This window comes from Capsella rubella, unplaced genomic scaffold (assembly GCF_000375325.1).
Source record: "Capsella rubella cultivar Monte Gargano unplaced genomic scaffold, Caprub1_0 scaffold_3, whole genome shotgun sequence".
Lineage (NCBI taxonomy): Eukaryota > Viridiplantae > Streptophyta > Magnoliopsida > Brassicales > Brassicaceae > Capsella > Capsella rubella.
In genome coordinates, this window is record NW_006238921.1 from 13543423 (window position 1) to 13567190 (window position 23768).

The following is a 23768-nucleotide window of genomic DNA, read 5'->3' on the forward strand; positions in this document are numbered from 1 at the left end:
TTCTTGAGTTTTGCAAAAAGGGTCAAGTGAAGAGATTTGACTTATTTAATACTCCCTTTCCATTTAAATGATTGTTAAGGTTTGTGCACACCAATTAATAAAACATATAATTTATCCATTGTCCATAAAAATATCATTAACTAATATGAATTCAACTAATAAGAAATTATTATATATTATATGATTGGTCAAAAAAATTTAATACATTAAATTTTTGCATAGAAAATTGAAAACATCACGTATAATTATAATGACATTATGACACAAAAAGATTTGGCTAAAATATCATTTAAAATGAAATAGATGGAGTATGATTTATAATGGCGGTAATCACCGTTCGTTGACGGGTTCTTTAGAACAAGTTTAATAACAAGTTTTCTTTGTTTGGGTTCTTTAGAACAAATCTATGTGTAAGCTATTTTCATTGGGTTTTTCTTTTTTGGACTTTCTATGGTTTGAAGTTTAAACGTGACATGGTGATTGTAGGAGAATAAAACAACTGATAATTCTTTTTATTAGTATTTGAGTATTCCGAATGAATAGTTGGATCGCTGAAATGTCCAACGTAAACATACAGATTCTATTCAAATGGTCTAATGATTTATAAATGAGGATGAGTTGCCATGTCACTGTAAGCTGAGAATCAATTCTTTTAAGATGCGGGATTATGTAAACCACACCTATTTAGTCAACCGAATTTATGTTTATGTTTATGCTTTAAGCTAATTGAAATGATCCGAAGACTATATATCCAATGAAGATTAGTTTGGATGGTAAAAACTCAGATCACCTTCTAGATGTCATCATAATTCATAAGCGTATTTCAATGCAAGCTGCTTATATAAGAAGCTTCCGCACGAGCTTCCTCCAACTTTGCCGAGAGCTCTTTCATGAAAGGTGTGCTTGTTCCGTGGCTGATCCGCAGAATGTCAAATGCCTTGGTCAGTGAACTCACCGCCTCTTTCGTTTCCCCCAGCAACCTACAACATAACAATTATTATGCTTTTATGATGGAAATTGACAGCCAAGTTTATTTGCATTCAAACGCAGATTAATGTAGAGAGGTAATACGTATGATCATTTCATACAGCTACACCATGAATTCGCTGAGATTCAAACTTAGGAATATAGGCCATGTTCGTTTCATAACCGCAAGGAGCAAGCGATTGGGATTTTAAATCGCGTTCGTTTCGAAATCGCGCTATTGGTTTTTGCGATTAATCGCAATTAAAAAAAAGCATCACTTGCAACAATTGATCGCAGCGTTAAGTCGCAGTCGCAATTGCAAGCCTCCTGCGATTACCAAATGAACAACACCATATTAAGTTTCATGTTATTTTGTAACATCGGTTGCAGTCGCAGTCACAAGTGCAAGCCTCCTACGACTGCCAAACGAGCAAGACCATATCCAGATCCATATTGTTTAGTAGCATCAATCGCAGTTGTATCTTCGCAGACACAGTCGCTGTCATTGCAGTCGCAAGTCTCCTGCGACTGCAGAACAAACAACACCATATCTAGTTTCATACTATTTTGTAACATCAATCGCAGTCGCATCGTCACTGACAAGATTTAAATCGCAAGATGTTGTTCGTTTCGTAATAGCGCGACTGGTCTATGCGACTAATCGCAAAAAAACGCGTCACTATTTTGTCATGCGAACAACAAATTCAGTCAGTCCTGCGATTGCCAAATGGATAAAACCATATTAAGTTTCATATTATTTTGTAGCATCAGTTGCAGTCGCAAGGGACTGTGACTGTCAAACGAGCAACACCATTCTAGTTTCATACTATTTTGTAGCATCAATCGCAATCGCAATCGTAATCATCGCAGTGGTAGTCGCATCGTCACTGTTGCGACTGCCAAACGAACAACGCATATCCAGTTTCATATTTTGTAACATCAGTCGCAATCGCAATCGTGTTAGTCGCACTCGCAATCGCAAGCCTCCTACGACTGCCAAACGGACAAAACCATATCCAGTTTCATATTACTTTTTAGCATCAGTCGCAGTCGCAATCGCAACCATTACAGTCGCAGTCGCAAGGCAGTCGCAATCTGCAATCGCAGTCGCAAGGCAGTCGCAATCTGCAATCGCAGTCGCAAGGCAGTCGCAATCGCAATCTGCAATCACAGTCGCAGTCGCAGTCGCAGCCATCACAGTCGCAGTCGCAGCAACCATTGCAGTCCCAGTCGCAGATTGCGAAACCTCCTGCGACTGCCAAACAAACAACACCATATCCAGTTTCCTACCGCCAAAGTCAACCACCAAGACAACCTCTTTTGGTAAATAGGGCGGAATGTTACATCTCGGCCTACACATATTGCTCTGAGACCCTGACCGAAAGTCGGGGTAGAATAAGAGTCTCAAGCACTACAGTAATGAAAGTAAGAGAGAGAACATGTAATAGAATGGCTGCTTTGATAGTGCAGGGACAACACTTATTTGGCCCTGTGGATTTTTACGGGAGAATTAAATCGCTGTGACATAGGCCATCATTTTGTCTTTCATATTCTATTTCAGTTCCTGCAGCTCAAAATCTAATCCAGGTAACACAGTTAATTAGAGAGAGGATAAAAGACGTTTTCATACCATTCGAGTTTTCCCTGGGTATAGAACTGCAGTCCTATCAAAGGATGAGTTGCTGGATATACTCCTGCAATTTTACGAACAAAGTAAGCACAGGTAAAATAACCAACTATAGAATATGAATGATTTTACGACTACTGTTAGCTGTTTCTGTTAAAGGAATAATTAGCAGCCATTAGTACTAGTAAGTAATTATAAGAAAACTCTTAAGAGCTTCGAAGGTATGCTCAAATATAAGTCCCACACCTAGATCTATATACTAGAAGTCTGGTTATTTTCCAATGTGTCCAAAAGAAAAGAACAAAATTGACTAAACTTATTGCATCAAGAAGAAAAGTAATAATCAAGATGAATCTGACTAGTCAAGATTAAGTAGACATACTTTGGTAAACAGGGACTATTAGTCTGCAATAATTCAAAGCTTCTCTCCAGCTTTCTACATCCATTAGCATCTGCAAAAGAATGCGTAACGGCAAGCTTTGAGACATCACATTTGTATATTCTTTTCAGTACTCATGTACTACTTCCAAATATCCAAAAACCTTCTTTCTAAACGAACGTACCTTAAGAAGTTTCTCACGGGTTCTCATTAAAGTGATGGAGAACGAATGGTAAAGCTTAAATTGTAGTTTCTCAATTGTCTTATGTAGTTCAATAGAGGCTTGTTTATCTGAAAATGGTCAAAGATTCTCTCAGACAATTTGCAACACAGCTCAATGTAACCAAGATCATGTTCAGGTATATAAATGCAGGCATTGGGGGGAGAGCAAAACAGGCAACATATACCTTCTTCGGAAGGAGATGCAAGTGCCTTTTCTGAAACTCTTTTGATATCACTTGCTATCTTTTTAACCTCTTCCTTGCTCCTAAGAAGCAAACATTTCTGGCAAACAAAGCCTTTTTCTTCTGGAAAAGTAAACAAATGAGGATTCGAGGTAACAAGAACGTTGTTGGACACACAAACTACGTTGTTAAAACTTAACATACCAGGATCACGGAGTAAGAAATCAGTGCATTTCTCATTGGCACACCGATAGCCTTCCAATATTGCACTTTCTTCAATATCATCAGGTTTTCCCTTAGGTATGAAATTTTTTGGTACATGTCGTAAGAAATCTAGAATATTGAGTGGTTACATGCAAACTCCATCCGTTGATAAGTGGGAGAATGAATGACTACTTACAACGTTATTGCAACGGGCACAATGACAGTGGAAAAGATATTGTTCTCTCAGAGACTTCTGCCGAGTCAGAGTGCTTCCAGCGGTTTCGATATAGCTGATAGTTATCTGACCAAAGACAAATGATCTAACAGCTACATGTCAGTGTTCTACTAGCATATACGAAAGACTCAAAATGAAACAAAGCAGAAACTACCTCTGAATCCTTTAATATGTTATCCATTGCACGAACAACAGCCATCTGATCCTCAAACACTAAAATCGCATTGGGAGAGCAACTACAGAGCAAAAGATTTAGGCAGGAAACAAAGTGATTAAAGAACACAAAGAAAACAGATTGGTGAAGCATTTACCTGTGATTTATAATGGAAACAAAGGGAAACAATCCTATCCCTTGAGGTCTCAATTCGCTATCACAAATGGTATGAGCATTGCATGAAAACTGTGTTCAGAAGAAATGAAAGTGGCTTAAGTATATCCCTGAACAACATTCCAGGTAAAGACTAATACAAAAATTTCTCCCAGTTAGCCCACCGGATATACTTGATACTCCTTAAATAAAACGATCTCTTTTGATTTGTAATAGTATTTTCATGAGTTTTCCGATGCAAAGTCATATCACCATCCTATCTGTATAATACTAAATAAATTCTAACACAAAAAAAAAAATGATAACTATCAACTTCACCTTTGCAGAAAGACAGCACAGGTTTTGTCAAGCTAAAACTAGAAGAACAGAAAAAAGCGCTGGTGTAGTACCTTTGAAAAGTTCTCGGCGATCTCTCTTAGGTCAACAGTAGGAAATTGAAGAATCAAGTTCACAAGATTAGCCATCTGTGCATACAACAACATCTGCTTTTCATCAATCTCAGACATGTCTACCAAATGAAGGTTAAGGATGACAAAAGACTACAAATTTTTAGGGGTAAAGGAGAGATCATCAATATCACAAAACTATAAAACCCAAATAGGGAGGAGGATACGGGACACCAAAGCATCCACCAAACTATAATTGTCTGTTGTCGTAATTGGCAGGACCTGGACAAGATAAATACATCAAGAAATTAGGATACATATACTGCTACCAACATGTCAACACAACGAATCAAAGCACCAAACATGAATGCAAGTAAAATCAGAGCCATAGCTGATGACAACCTTTTCATTCTGCAAATTCCTCTTGATGTAAAGTTTGACCATCAGACGTATCGTAGGAGTAACGAACTTCCGTTTCTCCTTATCAAGCCTAGAGAGAGCTTTGCATTCATCACGATGCAACTTCCACTCTGACTTCTAAAAAAGAATCAAAAACAAAACAGCAACCCAAAACGAATCAAATCATCAATTGAATTGTTCTCCAGAGTGAAGAAGACTCACATATCAAACAACATCAACTAAAACCTGGCAAGAGCTTCCACAGTACCAAACGACTTGACAACCAGAGCATCTCTTTAGGTTATTGGTCTTGAAACATCCATCGCACCTTGATTCCGAGGAGGTATTATTCGGAACACAAATATATGGCTTTTGGCTTAGAATCACTTCGCCTGAGAGAGATACAGGACCCGAACTTAGTACGACGAACAGAAAAGAAACCCTAAAACCTAAGCGAGACAGATGAATTACCTGGACGGAAGTCTCTGGTAGTGAATAGAGAGCGGCCTTTCTCTGGGAGATTCAAAACGCTTAAGCACCGATCTTGTAGAAACATCTCCAAATCCGCCATAGGAGAAGCTTCCATTGGAACTTTGTTACGAGAGAGGTTTCGAGAACAACGGTAACTTTTCGAATTTAATCACTTCTGATATCTAACAACAAATTAGGGTCAGCCTCTCTCGCTTATAAACCCGACCGCGAGAGCCTTTTCTTTTTTCTTTTTCTTCCGGGTTTCGACGGAAACTTTTATTAGTTGCATTTACAACCCTTTTCTAATTTATACGATATTCCATAATTTGCCGGAGATTTTATTTAAATTGCATTTAGGTCCTTTTTCTAATTTATAAAATTCGATTGTTAATGGGGGAGTCATTGAAACTTATTTGATGCTTGATATTGAAGATTGAAGGTTTCAAAAGTATAATTTATACTAACAGAGAAAATGTTGCAAAAACGGAACCGACTAAAAGGAGTGATAACATACATAAAGGTTACATATTTACAACCCTAATGAATAATGTTAGCTTCCATTAAATTAAAAAGCACTGAGACTTAAATTGTCTAGAACCAAGGGTGCCATGTTGGGTCCATCATGCATAAGTTGCGAGGTGATAAGGCTGCCTCCACCAACTCGTTCACTCCTCTTTGCACTGACTGTGGCGGCTCCACCGTGTTCTCGTCCTACAAAACAAACTCATTAATATGTTTGATCTTATATGATGATGATAATGATGAATTATTATGAATGATGGTGATGCTGCATGTACCTCTTCGGAAAAATACTGTGGGGCTATTCCTCTGATCCGCCCAATGACATCTTCCACATTGGCGTTAACTTTGTGCTTCAGATCAACTGAGTTCAATGTAGCAATTCCTCCAACAGGAGGAATCGGCACACCAAGAGGTCTTCTTCCAAACCAAGACAGTAATTCATCACGGAAGAACATAGCAAGTTGATACCGTAGATGTTCGTTTTGCTGAAAATTTGCAAAGACAATAGAGAAACAGAGATCAATCAATGGCTTGTTGCATCCTTTTTTTTTGTATATATATATCTTTTGAATTATCCCTTTACCTTGGAGGAGATTACTGCTTGAGCTGCGGAACACATGGATGACATGAGGAGACCTTCGACTCCAAACTGAGAGAAGAATGCTTGCATGTTCCTTGTAAGGCGGAAAGGCACCGGTTCATTAAATTCTATCATCCCGTTGGCGTCATAAGCAGGGTGAAAATCTGTCTGGAACATTTTCCCAGTGTTTTTTGCAAACAAGACCTTGTTCGGGGACCTCCCACCGATTTGTAGCATGAAGGACATGAAACTGGAGACAGCTAACTGGACTGCAAATTGTTTTTTGAAAGCCCACATATGGCTTCCGCTCATCAAAGTCTTGTACATGTACTGAGAGAAGATACTGTCATTGACCAAGGTTTTTGTGATGTCTACGTAAGCCTGCAGACGAAGATCTCCTATTGCCTCTGCTGAGATTTGCCCTGATATTGCTTGATTAAGTTGCTCCTTAAAGTGGGTAATTGGAAGATCTGCCTCTCGGTCATTTCGTGCACAGTGATTTTCATATACCTCAAGGAAAGTGTTGTACATGAGATCATCCTCAACCATCCGGACCTGAAACCAAAATATTTTTTGTTAAAACTAATAGTCGTCCAATGAAACAGCAAATCTGCATTCATGAATAAAAATTACCTGAGACCAGACAGGAATGATGATTGGAGTGTGAATTCCAATGTGTCGTCGTCTTGATTCCTTGTGCTTATCAAACATCTGATTCATTACACGGAAAAGCTGCAAGATGCGTTCATCACTTCTAGCATTAGGAGTCAATGATGTCTGGACTATAAAGTGCTTTTGCGAGCCATCTGAGCCAATAAGAGTCAATCGCCTGAAGCTGCTTCCATGCCTTCGAACAATAGGGACGTCTGCTCCAACCCTATCCAACTTTATAGTATGATCAGGTGCTACTTCCTGTTTAATTGAGCATCGTTATTTTAATAATCAGATAGGAAAAGAATGTTCCATATGAAGACTGAATTAAGTGCGCCAGGGAAAAGTAGCTCAAATTTCAAACTTAATGTACCTGATCAGCAAAGTACTGCCCTGGTATCTCCACATCAACAACATTGAAGTCACGCAGAACCCTGCTCTCATCTTCCAATCTTAACACAGCCGGAAATCTATCTTCAACATTGCTCTGAAGAATATTTTTCCACTTTTTTAGTCGCGCCGTCAGCTCAGCGAGTGTGACCGGGAATGTAGCTGTACTTTCTGGATCAAGGTGACGCTCAAAATCCTGCTTGTACTCTTTCACAAATTCGACATGCTTGGTTACAGCATCTGCCGAGAAACAAGCTCTGCAGACACCCGACAGCTCTTTTTTTAGTGGTTGGGGAACCTCGGCAGTGGTAGCAGTTGGATACTTGTAACAACGATGCAACAGAGCATTCACAACTGCCAGCAGTCTTTCTTCTGGTAATGTAACAAATCTTGAACCAATTTCTGTGAGAAGAACCTGCAAAAGAAGAATATCTGCTTAGATCATCCAACCAAAGAGACAGGAACCTGCTTGGTTGAGTCAGAATCTAAATCGAAGCTATATCCTTCTTCCTTGTATATTCCTCTGATTCATCTTTACTACAAAAATTTTGTATGTCTTCAGAGCACCTTTAGTTAATATAGTTGGTATATAGAGGAAAAAAGTATCACCTCAAGTTCACTGGCTAAATTGTTATGTTTACCCCTAAGAGCTTCCATGATATCTTTGGCAGCATCAAAAGCACCCGCAGCAGAGATTGTCAAGGATGCACCATTCCGCCTCACTGTGTTTTCATTATTATCATTGATAGCGGAGCTGCTTTGGTGCATAGGTTGATCACTCCCAGGATGGACATTATTCTCCCCAGTGGAGCGATCACTTTCTTGCCCATGTGCGTTACCACTGTCATGTGTTCCACTGGCCCCACTAATTTGAGCGCCTTGATGGATTTGAGTTTCCGCTGGTAAATTGCTTCCACCTTGACCTGCACTAGCACCAGAGGCATTTTGCTGCATTCTTACCAATCTGCCAAGTTCGGATTTATTTACTGCATCACGTCTTTCCAGCAAGTACGTGCGCAACCAGTAATAGAGAGCCTGAAACAGAAAATTGTCACGTACTCAGATAAAATAATGATAATGCACGAATTAGTCATCATAAATGCTAATGGTAAATTACCTGTGGGAAAACTGCAGCAATTTTCAGTAAGACCAATTTGCAGTGGGGTGCTTCTGTTCTTTGTAGGGAAAGTAACAACTGTGGGATCCAAGAAAGCCACACCCAGTGAGGAACTTGGTCTAAGTGTTTATCAAACACTCTGCCAACAGGCTCATTCGCTGTATCAAAGCTAAGAAGATAAAGAACACGAGCTATATGACTTCTGGAATTGGAAACTCCAAATCTTATACCCTGAAGAAAGCAACTGACAGCATATTCAAGCCAAATTTCTTCTTGTGTTTCTTGATATGCCTACAAAAGTGAGTAAAATATAAGTACAAGGAATACGAAATTTAGGGAAAATGTTAATAGCCATATAAGAAACAGAACATAGTCACAAGACATACCATGTCACAATAGCTTCCCCAGCTTATCCATCCTTTGGGTAAATTCTTGAACAGAGTGATCGCATTGGAATATGCAATATTAGCACTTTCTGTGTCATTTAGTTTCAAATGAAAATCCCCTTTCAGACGAAATATTTCTGCTTTGATCTTATCTGGAAAATACTCCAAATTTGTGCTATTGATCAGATTAAGACCACTAGCACGCTCTCCCTTCATTTCCAGATAAGCTTTTGCTTGCTCTCTAATTTTAACAAAAGCTTCCTGCATTCACACACCCAAAAGCAAAGGATGAGGAAGATAACTTCAGAAAAAATAACAACAATGAAGAAAAATTGATGAGATGAAACCCAAAAAGAAGGCAAAATTATGCAGCTCTTGTGAAGAGTGCTGAACATTTTGGAGAAACATACCTGTACTTCCATTGTTGAGTGTCCATACATTTTTTCAAGAATCTGAACACAAACATCATAAAGCCCTTGTTTCCGAGCTATCCTGGCTAGCTTATTGACATTCCATGCTTTGTCACGGAAACCAAGGTGATGAAGTGGAGAATTTGAAGTAGCAAAGTCCTTAAATGCATCGATAACAACATTATACATTTCATTCCTCCACTGTAGCATATCGTACCAGACTGTCATATTATCCCATTCATTTGGAGTCCTCAGCCTCCAAGTCTCAAGAATATCCTTCAGATCTGCATAACGATTTCCAAGTCCACCAGCTGCAACATTTCCTGAAACTTTGTTCCCATTTGCGATGTCAACATGAATTCTGGCAGACTCCTGAACCTCAACTAGTTGTTGGAATTGCTGCAATAGAGGCACTCTAGCATGAACAGACATTTCAGGCAACTGCCACCACTGTTCCAAGGCAAGATCAACGCCTTTCCCCACTGTGTTTTCAGCATCTCCAACACCATTTGAATTTCTGTCATGAAGGGCAAAATAAGATTGAACCAAACGGAGCTTCGGAGTCTCTTCCACTTGTGCCTTTGGTATCACGTGATCCTTCAAATATGCCCAATCGGGTAATTTCCAAAGACTATCGAGCAGTATTTCATAATTCTCAATGCTTTTTCCAAAATCTACAAGGGCATCCCATTGGCTAAGCTGACTGGCACAGTGGAGCCACTGCTCCTCCCACAGACACATTTCAGCTTTAGGGACTGTGTTGTTATACGTGCCTTGGGTTGCCTTCACCATGGCCTGATAAAAGAGGCTCTGAGCACGCTGCCAAAAACCATGCTGAACTAATGAAAGTCCAGCTCTCGTTTCAGCAGTGATGGACCTCTTCTTCCACAACCCAAATCTCATATCTTCTTCATTTAACAAACGATAAAGCTCAGCAAGAGACTCGGCACATTTTGAGTCATTCATAAACAACATCACATGGCTCTCTAGTAACGCCAAAGCGAGATGCCATGCATTGTAAGTTTTTCCAATATATTTGATAAGCTCACTAGGCATCCTAGGTTGAGGGTGGCTCAACTGAAGTCCTTCCAGAAGTGCTTGCACAACATTTGGTCGGTGTCCTTGCTGCTTCTTATGGTAGTCCTTCGATAGTAGAGAAATCATAGGTTTGGCCAATGCGACCTGTTCTTCCTTGAGCAGAGTTACCCACACAATTGGAAATACCAAAACCCACAGATGATATGCAACATTAGCATCAGTGTGAGCCAACTCCCTTAAAGGGATGACAACATCAGCCACCTATTATCAAAATTTCAAAAAGTTATAAACTTCAGTATATCAATAATGTATTATTCGAATAATACCAAATCGATCAGGTGGATAAATACACATAAGGGCTTATGATAATTTAGTCAACATTTTCGATTTGGAATAACAAAGGCAAATCACCATGATAACACAAGGAAAAAATTTTAACGACTTGTAGTCACCTGAAGTTTGCTGGTTGCGCTCAGAAATTGTGCATGCTTCATAACAATGCTGTCAAACATTGCAGTAACTTCTTCAGAACCCTCTAAGTTAGAAGGAGCTTGTTGTTGTATTCCAGGATTATCTGAAGGTAAAAGTGGTAATACCCTTGCAGAATTTGGGGCCAGGCTAATTGGCTTGTCCTCGACTAAGATAGCTAGAAGGAGATCAAGACCTTGTTTGAGCCAAAAGACGTCACTTAAAGCTTCCCAATCCTGAATTTGAATAATGTACTGCAACCGCGCGAACAAATTTTTTCCAAGTGACTCATGATATAACAAGAAGAATTTCCTTCTCATCTCAGGATCACTTGCCCGTAAGCCAAGCATATAATGTCTTTCAACCTTCAGAGAGACCTCTTGTCGTAGGCCCAGAGGATACCTATTCATTGAATAGATAAAGATATATTATTCTCCATCTCCTAAAAACCACAATGTGACACAAAGAAAAAAAAATAGAAAGCCAAAGACGTACTTCGTTGAATCAGCACAAAGTCCATATAACAGCTGTAGATACTTCTGATCCCACTCTTCCAAAGCATCAGATGAGAAGTGTTGCTTATCAATATAAGATAGCTTATTGAGAAAAGTAACTACATCCTTTTGGGTAAGGAAAGAACCAGATACACCAGATGTGCCAGTTTTGCTGAAATCATCCTCAACCCACCTTTTTATCATATCTAGTATGCAGAGAAGCACACTAGCATCTGTACCCTTTTCGGAAAGCAATGTGTTCAAAATTTGAGTAACAGATCTTTTGCAATCTGCTATAAGCATGACCGTTTCATCAATAAGTTCCAAGACAGACTTTATATTACATATGACTGCTCCAACATCAGCAGTTTGACGAGAAGAAGTTACAGCAGAATCCGAGTCTGGTCGCTGACCCTGGAAAGAGAAAGAAAAAGGTCCAGAGTAAGACACTATTGAGCTCTTAGCAGAAAGACAAGTTAATAAGTAAGAATGACTTACTTGTCTAGGATTAGAACCCACTGCTGATCCCAGGTCCCGTGCAAGGCGCTGAAGGATACGCACCAACACATATGAATCAACAAAGTTTTTATGTACCTTGGCCAAGGTTTTGATGACAAGAAGTACAAAGCTAATTGAACCAAACGAGTTATCATCTCCTGAAGCTTGTGGAGCAGTAACAGTATTCACATGTTTATTTATTAGCTCATTGACTTTCTGGTACAGTAGCTTTATATCAGGAGGTGTATTGACGGCATCCAGTGGGAATGCAGTGAAGACCATCTTCAGCAAGGAGCATAATGATTTACCAGCATCGAGCATCTTGTGTTTGAAACACGGTTCAAGAATCTAGTGAAGAAACAAACAGTCAATCTAGTGAGCAGCAAACAAACAGTATTATTGTGTTTCAAATCTTAGAATAAAAGCTTACTACAGCAAGTTATACCTGTGAAATCTGGCTGATGTTGTTCCTAATGAAAAGATGTGGCTGCTTCTCCAGAACTTTGTTCATGACATCCAATCCCTGAGCAAGTGCTGTTGACGGATCTGACTGAGATGGTGGCATGCTGCTCAGCAGTTTTTCTAAATAGTTGAACTTGACATTTGCATTCGGCCAAACCTCCAAAGCTTGTGAAAGCAAATCTAACGCTTGTTTGTACATAGTGTTGGTTTCTCTGTCCTTAGGCTCAATTACCAATGCTACCTGTTCAAGAAAGTGAAATATATTTAAAACAGAGAAAAGAAACTAGAAGTGATATCACTTCTGCTAAATACAGCTAGACTGATAGATTAACTGTAATAGATTATTCAAAAAAAAAGAAGATAGATTAACTGTAATAGCTGGAGCAATGGCATGCAGATACGCTCTTAGACGTGAGGTGACATGGTTAAGATAATTGGAAAGCTAACGAAAGTAAAATATATGCTCAATGGTTGAAGGTAAGAGCATAAAGCCTTACTCTTATGAGAAAATTAATGATCATTTCTTCCATGGCAGCATTTGGCTTAAATTCTTCGTCAGGCTGGGTAGCAGATCCAGGAGTTTCTACATTGGGGATTGATGATGGCCCGCCAGGTGACATAACACAGATTGATTGGAGACCAGGTTCAATTTTGACTCGTTTACTTGGATCTTCTGATGTGGCAGATCCATCTGTTGAACGCTTAGGATCAGCACTAGATGAAGTATGCAATTCATCAGTAATCTGACTGGTTCCATCAGTATCAGTCACCATTTTCATTTCATTTTGTCTTTGCCTTTCCCAGCTGACAACCAATCCAGCAAGTTCAATAGCGAGCCTCCTGTTCTCTGCAGTAGTATTATATGGCAAACCGAGACGACTTAACGAATTCACCATTTGAGGGACAAATTGGGCTCTACAGCTGTAAAAGAGATCTGAATGCCGAACAACAAGTAGGAAGATGTGGATCAAATTTGGAATTGAATGACCTTCCTCCACCAATATTTTTTTTGTGTATCTTATCCAAATTGGCATGCGTGAATCTCCAAGAGGTAGCCTTTTAGGCAAAGCTGGCATTAGAATATCCAGGGCTTGCTTAACTAACATCTTATTCTCCGGCTGGCATGTCCTAAGAAGCGCGACAAAAACCTACATTCCATTGGCAAACATTGGTGAAACTTAAATAATTAGATGAAGTCGTTTTGTAGGCATATGCTTCTCTTCAACTAACTCAGATTCAAGGTGGAGTAACGTCATACACACAAACTAACCAAATGCATGTCATAGAACCATGAAGTCTAGCAAAAATGCATTTTTAAGACAGAGGCATTATTTAGACAAATATGCATTCAGATCTAGCTTGATGTGGTTTGTCTATCAACAATCGTATTTGTAAATGATCTCCATGTAAGCTAATAATTGATTGTCTCAGTCATTTTCAGATGTTATGACTACAGGGTTTTACCAAAGGAAGGTGAAGATTGATATGAAATACGCTGATACCAATAAACATCACTGAGATAAACTTTTAACAGTACCTGAAGAATGATTTTCTCAGGAGCCTGGTAAGCATCCAAGAAGTGACAAACATTAACAAATGCCCACTGTTTACTGGCACTATCTTCTCGTTTGAGATGATTCCATCCAAACTTAATGAGCTCTTTTCTATGATGAACCAAGTCACTCTGAAGATATTTCAGAAGCAAAGTTGCTAATTGCAAAAGTTCAATCCTCAAAGGTTCATCATATTCAGCTGAAACCTATAACAATCAAGAGGAGATTTAACAATAAAATCTTAATAACTCTGAACAAGTGGATAAAAAATAAATGAAAATCATTTGTAGAGAGTTAACCCCAAAAATCGGTACAGATTACATTCATAACCAGTATGAATCTTCCCTACAATTTTTTTGATATTTTTGCTTAGGAGAGAAAAGAAACCTACCTCTTCCGGTGGATCAAGAAGCCTCTCAACAATGGTTTTGACTATATCAGGGTCAATAACCTCCCAAGTTTGGCCGTTTTGGAAAGCATGGGAAAGCATTGGAAGAATAAGCATTTGCATTGCTTGAACTAAATGATCATGGCCGAGTTGTTTGGAATGGAAAAGGTTAAGAAAATGCAGGAGAAGTGCCCTTTTCATGTTGGATGGGTATCCCTCTGCAACCTGATGAATATATCCCATTTGTTATACTACTGCTGAAAAGTGTGAAAACTAATGGGATGAAAGAGAAATTGTAACTAAAATTTAAAATCCCAGATACCTCAATAATGTAGAATTCCTTCAAAAAGGTGTAGTCGATGCGGCTATGGAACAAGAAAATGGAGAGAATATCGAAGAGAACATTCACTTCAGATTTTTCATGCCGTAGGTAATTTAAGAAGCACTTGACAAGCCATTTGCTCTCTTTCACCTGAATTTGAGAATACAAATGACGTCAAATTCCAACTTTCATATATCTTACGTAACTCAAAAAAGGAAGACTATTTATCATCAAACTTCACAGCTATTTTCACCACACCCTCGTGATTAAAAAGAAATAATAATTTCTACATCAGTTTACGTTGGCAGCTCAATAATAAATAAGAGATGGGACTGAAACAATGTCAGGAGGGTTCCAGAACAAGCAATTCAAGATGCCATCTAACACAGTCAAATCGTATTTAATGGAAACAAATTTAACACATTCCACAGTGAAGCCAAATATCTACAACCAGCATATAGCTACAAACGAGCAATCATAACCTGTAATCATTTATAAACTCAGACATAAAGTTTCAACTTTAAATACCTGACTATTTCCACGAACCCCAATAAACTACGCAGCTCGAACATAAAACACAACACAAAGCCAAAAATTATAAGTAGTCGAGATAGAGAAAACTACCTGAACTAAATTCAGCTCTTGCTCATTCTGCAAACGAGATATCCTTGCAGGTGATTTCCAAATGAGAACCAAGGTATCGAAAACACTACGGTTACTCTGCAACCAGCTGGGTATCAGTTTCACCATTGTTTTGATGAGATAGAGTCCTTGAAAATATGCATCCGATGCTACATAAGCCTTTGTTGATGCCACATTAGAACTCTCTAATTTGATATGATTTTCATCTCCAGATGATGGAGCTGGAGGAGTTGAAGCTGTCGTGCCCAATGTAGGATCAGGTTTTGGCAAAATCTCAGGAAAGGCACATGACAGTATCTTCTGGGGGGACTTTGCTAGTTCTTCTCTTAACGGCTGCCCAGCATCTGATCGGATTATATACATAAACCTGAGTTTTGTTTTAAGGGAAAAGTTAGCATATTAGAAAATCTACTCCAAGCTCACACTAAACTTATAATAAGATGCGGTGAATGAAAGCTTATCATAAGAAAATGTCCTCACCTTCGGAAATATTTTGGTTCACTTAATCTAGAAAGAAAATAATCAACAGCGAGGGCCGCATATCGATTCAAAAATTTAGTAAGGGGTAGACGGTATGGGCTATTGATCTCACTGTACACTTGCCCAAGAGGAAGAGCTGCTTCTAAGTCAATGGTTAAGGTAACAAGTTCATCTAGAAATTTTGATGCAGCATGTGGAAGTAAGTGGAAGAGCTCGATAATAGCTGCCATGGAAACAAAAGAAGAGTTGTGTTCAAGTGAATAATCATATGACCAAACACAATTAGTTATTATCCAAAACCAAATTACCAGCTGCTATTTTTGGCTCTTCTCCAGCTTTCCATGATTTTTGTGACTGGGCAAGTTTCTCCGGCTCCAACCATTTTTTAAGGTGCTCCAGCAGCTTGCCTCCTAATGTCACATTAAACCAATTTGACAAAAGTTCAAGAAGGCGTGCCAGACCTTGCAGTAAAGGCATACTGAGATTCTTTGTGTGCGCCAGATTAACAAGTATTGGTCTGAGGCTACTCTGAAGGAGTTCCTTGGGCATCCGTTGTTGATTGATAACCTAAATAAGAAAGATAGAATTTCAAAAAAGTAAATAAATTTATAAGGTTAAAAAATTGACATATATGATATCTAGAAATAGATGTTTATGATAACTCCGTTGAGCGAGGAAACCACGTATTCAACGAGGCAAGTATTGCATATAGCCAGCTTAATACCATGGTTGCACATATCAATTACCCCCAAAAATAAAAACAGCCAGGCTAGTACTAATAAGAATATCTATTTTCTTCACAAAAACTCCCAAAAAAACATCAAACCATATGTGCATGCTAGAATCCTGAATAAGATAAAAGACAACTACAAACCTGTCTTAAACCCTCCTTGGCAACCGCCACGATTTCTGGTGCTCTACATGTTAAAGACTTGAAAAACATGGAAATTATTTTGGCACGTAATTCATTCTGAGTTTGCGTTCGGAAATCAGTCCACGCCATAGTTGTGCAGAGAAGCTCAATACAAGCTGTTCGAAGTCTGTTCAATGATGTAAGCACTTTAGGATTCATCAACTTTACAGCCCAGACGGTTTCATCAGCCTCAGCAATCTGTAATGCTTCTTGCAGAAAATTAACCAACTCTGGAGTCACTTTTAGAAGGGGGGGCCTCAGAGCCAAGCAAAAATTCAGAGCTGCAACTGTTCCAACCTGTAGGTAAATATAATAACGTAAAAAATAAAGACAGAGGAAGACAAGAGAAAGAAATACACACAAGAAAAATAACACTGAGACACCTGTTGATCAACTGTCTTTGATCGGAGTGGACGCATTATAAGTGGCTGCAGTAATAGTTGGTACAAAGGCTCCAGCAACTCAGTTACCTCACTTCCAGTTCGGCTAGCCAAAAGTGCAAGGCAGTTCTGTACATTTTTTCTCACGGGGATGGAAGCGTTAGGATTGAATAACTCTGTGGCAAGATATTCTACAACATCTTGAAAGCTTTTTCTACGCGCTTCACTGTTTGCTTCATCAACATTATTAACCACACGTAGAATCTGCATAAGAACCTGACTTGTTTCTTCTTGCTCTTTGCTAGCATAAACAGGAAGCCTCTTCAAAACATAAACAAGACCACGCACTATCTTCACTTGGAAATTACATAATGTTTCAACATTCACTTTCCCAACCAATGCACCTAGCCCCATAACCCCTCCCATCTGTGCTTGCCATGTGCTCCCATAACAGCCATGCAAAAGCCGAGGCAAAAGTTGTTCAAAGACTGGTATCCGCACACTCGGATGAGGTGAATATACTGGATTTGTAGAAGGGCTCGAGACAATCATGGAGGCATTGTGACCACCCCTAGCCATCAACACATCAGCATGTTTGACACGAGCTAGGAACAAAAGTGTTTCAGCAAACACATTTAACGCATTCAGAGCAGCTTTGGCGTGGAGCCTGTTTTCATCTGCAAGCACGTCGACCAGTGCATCTAAAAATATCAAAGGATCTAACTGCTTTAAATTAGATGATTGATTACTCTTGGATCTGGAACTTGCCGAAATCATAGAACCACCGAGTGAACTAGTACTAGTTGATGCATTTGAGGAGGTATAGTCAACATGCAAAATAATTGCAAAATGCCGACAGATGTTTTCAACAAAGTCATCGTCTGTGTCACTGAGATCTGGATCAGAACTGGCAGCAAGTATAGTGATCAACAGTGTCTTGAAGATCGACTTTTCAGCCATTAACTGAGTCTTTGTTTTCACTCCTAAGTCAGCCTAAGACAGTAAAAAAATGCCCATTCAATAAAATGAATCTCTGTTCAGCCTATTAAGCAAAGTGAAACTGGTATTATAAAGAAAAAAAGAGTTCATCTAGAGGAGACGACATGCATACAAGATTAACAAAACGAGTATTACAAATAATCATGCCCCAGGTCAATGTGGTCAATCAAGAAACCTTTCTCTAATACCAATTGTCTCCAACATCAAGTAATGTCAAGATCCTAGTCTATATGCATTATACTAAATGGCACTGATACACCTAGAATGTGCCAGAATTCAAGAAGTAGATATATGAGCTAGCCTGCACTGAGATAACCTCTACCATGTAGAAAGAAAACTTGATATTTGACAAGTAAAATACAGAGTCCAACTATGACAGATTAAGATTATAAGAAGAATGATACTTAAAACTAACCTTGATTTCCACTGATTCACTCCTGTGCCAAGATGAATCAACAGACGAACGTAACAACGTTGATAATTGCCTGGGCGTTTGACCCAGATCAGTGACACATCCAGGCAAATTAAGCTGGGACAATAAGCATACTCGGAGGAATTTAAGGGCTTGCTTTCTGTAATATATATCCATGCCCTGATTTCTCTGAATAACAGCTGCAACAGCAAGATTAATAAATTTGTCTAGTGGCACGAGAAAAGGTGTCGATGGCTCAAATGTCAGAACTAAGCGAAGCCCGTGCTCTGGATTATCTTTGCATTCAAGTGTAAGTGGCTCTTTCAGAAATCTTCGGTTGCGACCACCCAACTTTCCAAGGATTTGTAAGGCTTTCTTACCCCAAGGATATGGCACAGGCCTCAAATGAGACCATAATGCTAAGATCACTTCAGACATCACATTCGCCATGCTAGGTTCCAGGAAATCAGGATTCAGACTGTCCACCCAGAATTCAAGGGTGCGTAACCCCAAGCTCACAAGTTCATCGCCTCCCCTCAAACAGAATACGAGAGGCTTCATGAGACGGGGAAGGTATGGCAATAAGGAGCTTAAGCGTGCAGGAAGCGTCAAACAAAGCTCTAACAAAAGATCTTTCATGTCCTCTCCAGCTGGACCCTCTAGCATTGTCAGAAGAAGATTAAGACAAGGTAGCAGCATGGGGATCAAATCTCTCAAAAGTAGTTCATATTTACATCCAGCAAGACCTCTGAAAACAGTGCGGAGCAATTGCATATAACCAAGTGGTTTTTCAACTTCTGTAGCATTCTTCATGCAGACTTCCATAATAACAGGCACGTGATGCTGTAATATTCTTTCAAAATCAGATGGTGTCTTGGTGACAGCCCCAAAGATGCATCTAAACAGATGCAAAACTAGTTTAGTTGCAGCTGAATCTGAATTCTTCAGAACATCAAGTTTGCTGCTAACTAGTAAATTAATCAAAACATCTGCAAATGGCTTGTAAACTTTGGGAGCTTGCAGAAGTGCTGCAAATATCTGAACCAGTTGGTTGTTGTTAATCATGCTCTCAAAAAGCTCTGGCATGCATAAAGAGAACATGTCCATTAGATCACGAGGTTCCATAATAGCAAGAATCTGGGAGAAAAGATTAAGCATTTCCTTCTCTTCATCCTTCTCTTTGAAGAGAGCTAAGCAGTGGACACCACTCTTTAAAACACCAGAGGCTTTCCACACCTGCATAAAGGCAGAGATTACTAAGTTTATAGCCGTACACTATTAATGACTAAAGTAAACAATCTTACAAGCAATACCTCATCTTCTCTCATTCCTTTAAAACCCTGCGGAGCAGATGATTGTGAAACAAGAGCTTGAGGGTTCATCCCCTGAACAGCAGGAGAAATCGTCATAATTATATACTTGAATGACAGAACTATAGAACACTGAAACAAGAGACAACTGAAAACAAACCTGAGGTCGAGGCAAATGTGCATGGGTTATACTCCATATTATTGTTTTCATTCCTGACCACAAATCAGAAAGAGAAAAATATTGATCATCAAGTCTAGAACCATGATCAATGTAAGAAAATGATAATTCTGCTAAGATTCAGTACCCATGACCAGTGTCTTGATCAAATTCTTACAATCATTCACTTCTTTGGAATGTTCAACAGGAACCTGCAAATTCAAAACTGCCTGCAACCAGTGTGGTCTAGCTATTAATAAAAACTTCTACATAATCCATTTGTTGATCCAAAGAAAATAGAAGAAGTTGACAATAAGACTGCATAATGCTTTGTAAGGAGACAAAAATCCTGTACAAAATCTAAGAATCCAACTTGAATTATAATAGCACCTATACTCCAACTTGAAGCGAAAGTGGACGGTCCGCGTAAGAAAATATGGGAGCTTTAAATTAGCAAAGTTTGAATATAAACATGTCCAAGACGATCTCACAATGGCTGATAATTTGGGTTACTCACAAAGAAAAGCCATCACTGATATGAGATGACACAAATTACCTGAACAGGAAGTTCAAGCTTAGACCTCAAAGTGACCCGATCCTTTCCCACCTCACCCTCCTCCAAAAGCTATGAATCGCAAAGCAAGAATTGGTGAAACATCAAATAATATAATGGAGTTAAGAAAATAATTAACAAAAAGGTTCATGATTCCTTTGTATTAACCTATTAGCACCTAATTTAAAGGTAACATAAAAATATAAGAAATGATATATCAGGCAAGCATATTTTTTCACAGCTATATTTGAAGACATCTGGAAATTGAAAGAGATAACAAGCAAGAAAATGCATCTTGCAAATTTCCCCTGAAGATCAAGGGATCAACTCAATAATAGGTACAGATCTTTCCCAATCTGAAAGACTAGAAGGCGACCAAATAAAAAGCAGTAAAACTTGGTTTTGGAACTTGAAATAACAATAATTCATCAGTGTATCGAAAAAAACAAACCCAAAAGAAAAAAAGTTGAAGTCCTGATCACAACATTCGATTTTGAAAATCAAACAGCATTACCTGAGGAATAGTACGCTTGAAAGTACTGAATTTCCCCACAAAGGCATCCAGGATACGTCCCTTTATACAAGTGTAGCATGAGTCAAGTTAGTGGTTAAACAAGCCAATAAATTCTAAAATGAGCTCCTACTGAATTTATACCAGCAAAATCCGTGCTTCATCCATCGACTGCTGATCAACCCCTTTCTCAAATATTGGTTCTACCTGTATCAACATAAGTTTTGAATGAAGCTTAATTCAGAAAATAAATAAACTAGCATGCCTATTAAGCAATTTATAGAATTAAACAGGACAAGCACAGTAAAGAATATAGAATTACCAGATTCAGCATTAGCCGGGCACATGTCGTATGGATGCTAAGAGAGAGGGTCGAGTCGTGCATATTTCTTGAAAATAGGTATATAATCCGTGATAACTGTGATGTTGCTTATAGTTAATCAGAGGAATATAGAAGGAAGTACACTCACTTAAGCATGACAAACACACACACACAAAAAAAAAATGTTCTAAAAGGAAAGCCTGATGGTGCGAACAAAAGTCATCAATATGTTAGATTTCTAAGATTTTCCACACAGAAAAATAACTGCATATCGTAATGAAGTATTTTCACTTATATCGGAATCCAGTCCAGATAATCACAATCAACGTTTAACACAGTTTAAAGATCTTCATCAGTAAAAACCTGAGCAAGAGAAAGATCTCCGCGAACATGGTGAACAATCTCTGCTAGTAGGCTGTATGCCAAAGGCCTCAAAGACTCGAAACATGCTCGCCCAGTTCCAACTAGAACCCTAACACAAAGACAAAGAATGATACCTGACAAAAGTCAATATTTGTTGCTTGCTAAATTATATGCAAACAAAAGATGTGCTTGATTCAACCAAACAGCTCCTTGAGACATATAATAATTTCGAATTTCAGATGTCATAAGCCTCATACCTCTCATCTAAAAGAGTGTCAATAAGAGGAAATAAGCCTCTCTTGAAATCCGTCCCAAGTACATGCTTTAATGAGACTAAGAGTTCCTGCATTTAGTGTAATGGAAATTAAATCTTTAGCTGCAATCCCTTAATTGTGTCACCAGATAAAACATACCGTTAGAAAGGAACAAAAGGTTTTCAACCTTTCTGATAGATGCAGAATCTGAACAAGTCACAAGCAAATTTACAATGCTTTTACATATGCTCTCTTCATGGGGTCGGATATATTCAGCGCAACTTTTTAACAAATAAGTCAAAAAAGAAACCGTCTGCAGAAATAAACCAAAAAAAAAAATATCAATATATCATATCATCTCCCAATTATGAACAATAAAATTCAGATGAAACAATGAGTCGGTGTAGGTCTTGATATAGTAATAGTTCCAACAACATAGAAAGCTTTGATTTCTTTCCTTAAGAAGAAACAATGTCCCACCTTAACCTGTGCACCCTTCAACTCTATGAACTGAGGCTTCAAATGTGAAGGGACATTCTCAGGTCCAGGGACAGATATAGCAGCAACCATCAGGGGAAGTAAATGAGGAATGTTGGTCTGAACGAGTCGGCTATACAGCTGGAAAAGGAACATAACAACAAGGGGGCTCTCTGTGATGATCTTGAATGACCGAGTACTTGGGTTAAGCTGCCCATTCCCAATAGGTGCGGAAGGAGTAAGGGATTGATCAGAAGATGTAGGCGTCTCCAAAGGCTTCACCTCTTCCATTTTAACATTATCGAAAAAATGGCTGACAGTGAATCTGAAAATCGAATAGATCTTGCAGACAAAGTCTAAAAAGGGTTGAACCTCATTTTCTAGTGTGGGCCTAAAGTTCCTAAGAAGGTCAAAGATTATGCGAATGCAAATTAACCCGTTTTCTTCATTGTCTGTGGTGAGCACCTGCATTGCAACCTTTAAGAGATCCTGAACAAAGGGACGAAGAACCTCACTGTGGGGAAGACGATTGAGGATCTCAACCACAATATTCCTTAATTTGTGCTCCGGATTATCCATGAATTGCGGTTTCGTAATCTGTAGAAGAATAACTGAGAATGCTGGGAAGTAGCATTTTAAGAAATTCAAGTACTCAGCCGTATGCGCTATCTCTAGACTGTCCCTGACCTCCACCACCATCTCAAGCCTTGTTTGAATAGCTACAGGAAAAGCAAAAAATTCCCATCGGATAAGGAAACAAAAATATAACTTTTTTGCTTTCGCAGTTAACACTGAAACAAGAACTGATTCCAAAGTCTAAGACTAAAAATTTCACACGAGAAACACACAAATTCCCAGATTATTTCAAAATCCATAACCAAAGGAAACTGATTTTAAGTTGTATAGTGAAATCAAGAGAGAATTACGCAGGTCAGGATCCACGAGACGACGGGAGTGTTGCTCGAAGTTCTGAATTGGACTCATGGTGAACAAAGAGACGAACCACAAAAGCTAAATAATTTACAAAGCAGAGCTCTTCCGCCGATCAGCGACGCGACGATCTCTTACAAGTACCAGACTAGGTCAAAAGAAGCGGAATTAGCGAGGGTTTTTTACAAAAGCTACTTGAACTAGAGAGACAATTCTTGAGGTTTCCCCGAGAATCGTATGAGAAGAAAAGACCAACGAATTCGAGGAAGACGACTATGGAAGATGATGATGATCCTTCTCTAAGCAATTTTCCCTCTCATTTTTGTTTTTTCTTTGGGAGGTTCGCTGTGAAACTCTCTTTGAATAGTGTGAGTTCTATGAACTCCG

The 23768-nt window shown here is 38.9% G+C and overlaps 2 protein-coding genes across 2 annotated transcripts; both read right to left on the reverse strand.

Annotated features, from left to right (window-relative positions):
- Window positions 1–626: 626 nt before the first annotated feature.
- LOC17891068 (histone-lysine N-methyltransferase ASHR1) lies at window positions 627–5586 on the reverse strand. Its single transcript, XM_006297483.2, has 14 exons — window positions 5400–5586; window positions 5175–5320; window positions 4932–5066; window positions 4757–4811; window positions 4533–4651; window positions 4127–4215; window positions 3970–4051; window positions 3777–3881; window positions 3581–3671; window positions 3380–3499; window positions 3157–3263; window positions 2976–3045; window positions 2597–2660; window positions 627–980 (listed from the first exon to the last, which is right to left on the reverse strand). The coding sequence occupies exons 1-14, from the start codon at window positions 5512–5514 to the stop codon at window positions 824–826; spliced, it is 1455 nt and encodes a 484-aa protein (XP_006297545.1). The 5' UTR covers window positions 5515–5586; the 3' UTR covers window positions 627–823.
- A 215-nt stretch (window positions 5587–5801) lies between these two features.
- Window positions 5802–23742, reverse strand: LOC17890903 (transformation/transcription domain-associated protein). The gene is made up of 35 exons (XM_006296746.2): window positions 23378–23742; window positions 22455–23170; window positions 22162–22287; window positions 21978–22063; window positions 21721–21829; window positions 21358–21453; window positions 21180–21242; window positions 21039–21098; window positions 20528–20596; window positions 20120–20201; window positions 19975–20027; window positions 19818–19889; window positions 18508–19740; window positions 17097–18086; window positions 16675–17010; window positions 16109–16367; window positions 15801–16023; window positions 15303–15687; window positions 14679–14828; window positions 14360–14581; window positions 13953–14174; window positions 12913–13563; window positions 12399–12656; window positions 11954–12301; window positions 11457–11869; window positions 10946–11363; window positions 9456–10754; window positions 9046–9306; window positions 8660–8950; window positions 8152–8577; window positions 7526–7957; window positions 7135–7413; window positions 6505–7056; window positions 6197–6406; window positions 5802–6110 (listed from the first exon to the last, which is right to left on the reverse strand). Exons 1-35 carry the CDS (start codon window positions 23433–23435, stop codon window positions 5991–5993), a joined length of 11568 nt encoding a protein of 3855 aa, XP_006296808.1. The 5' UTR covers window positions 23436–23742; the 3' UTR covers window positions 5802–5990.
- Window positions 23743–23768: the final 26 nt, after the last annotated feature.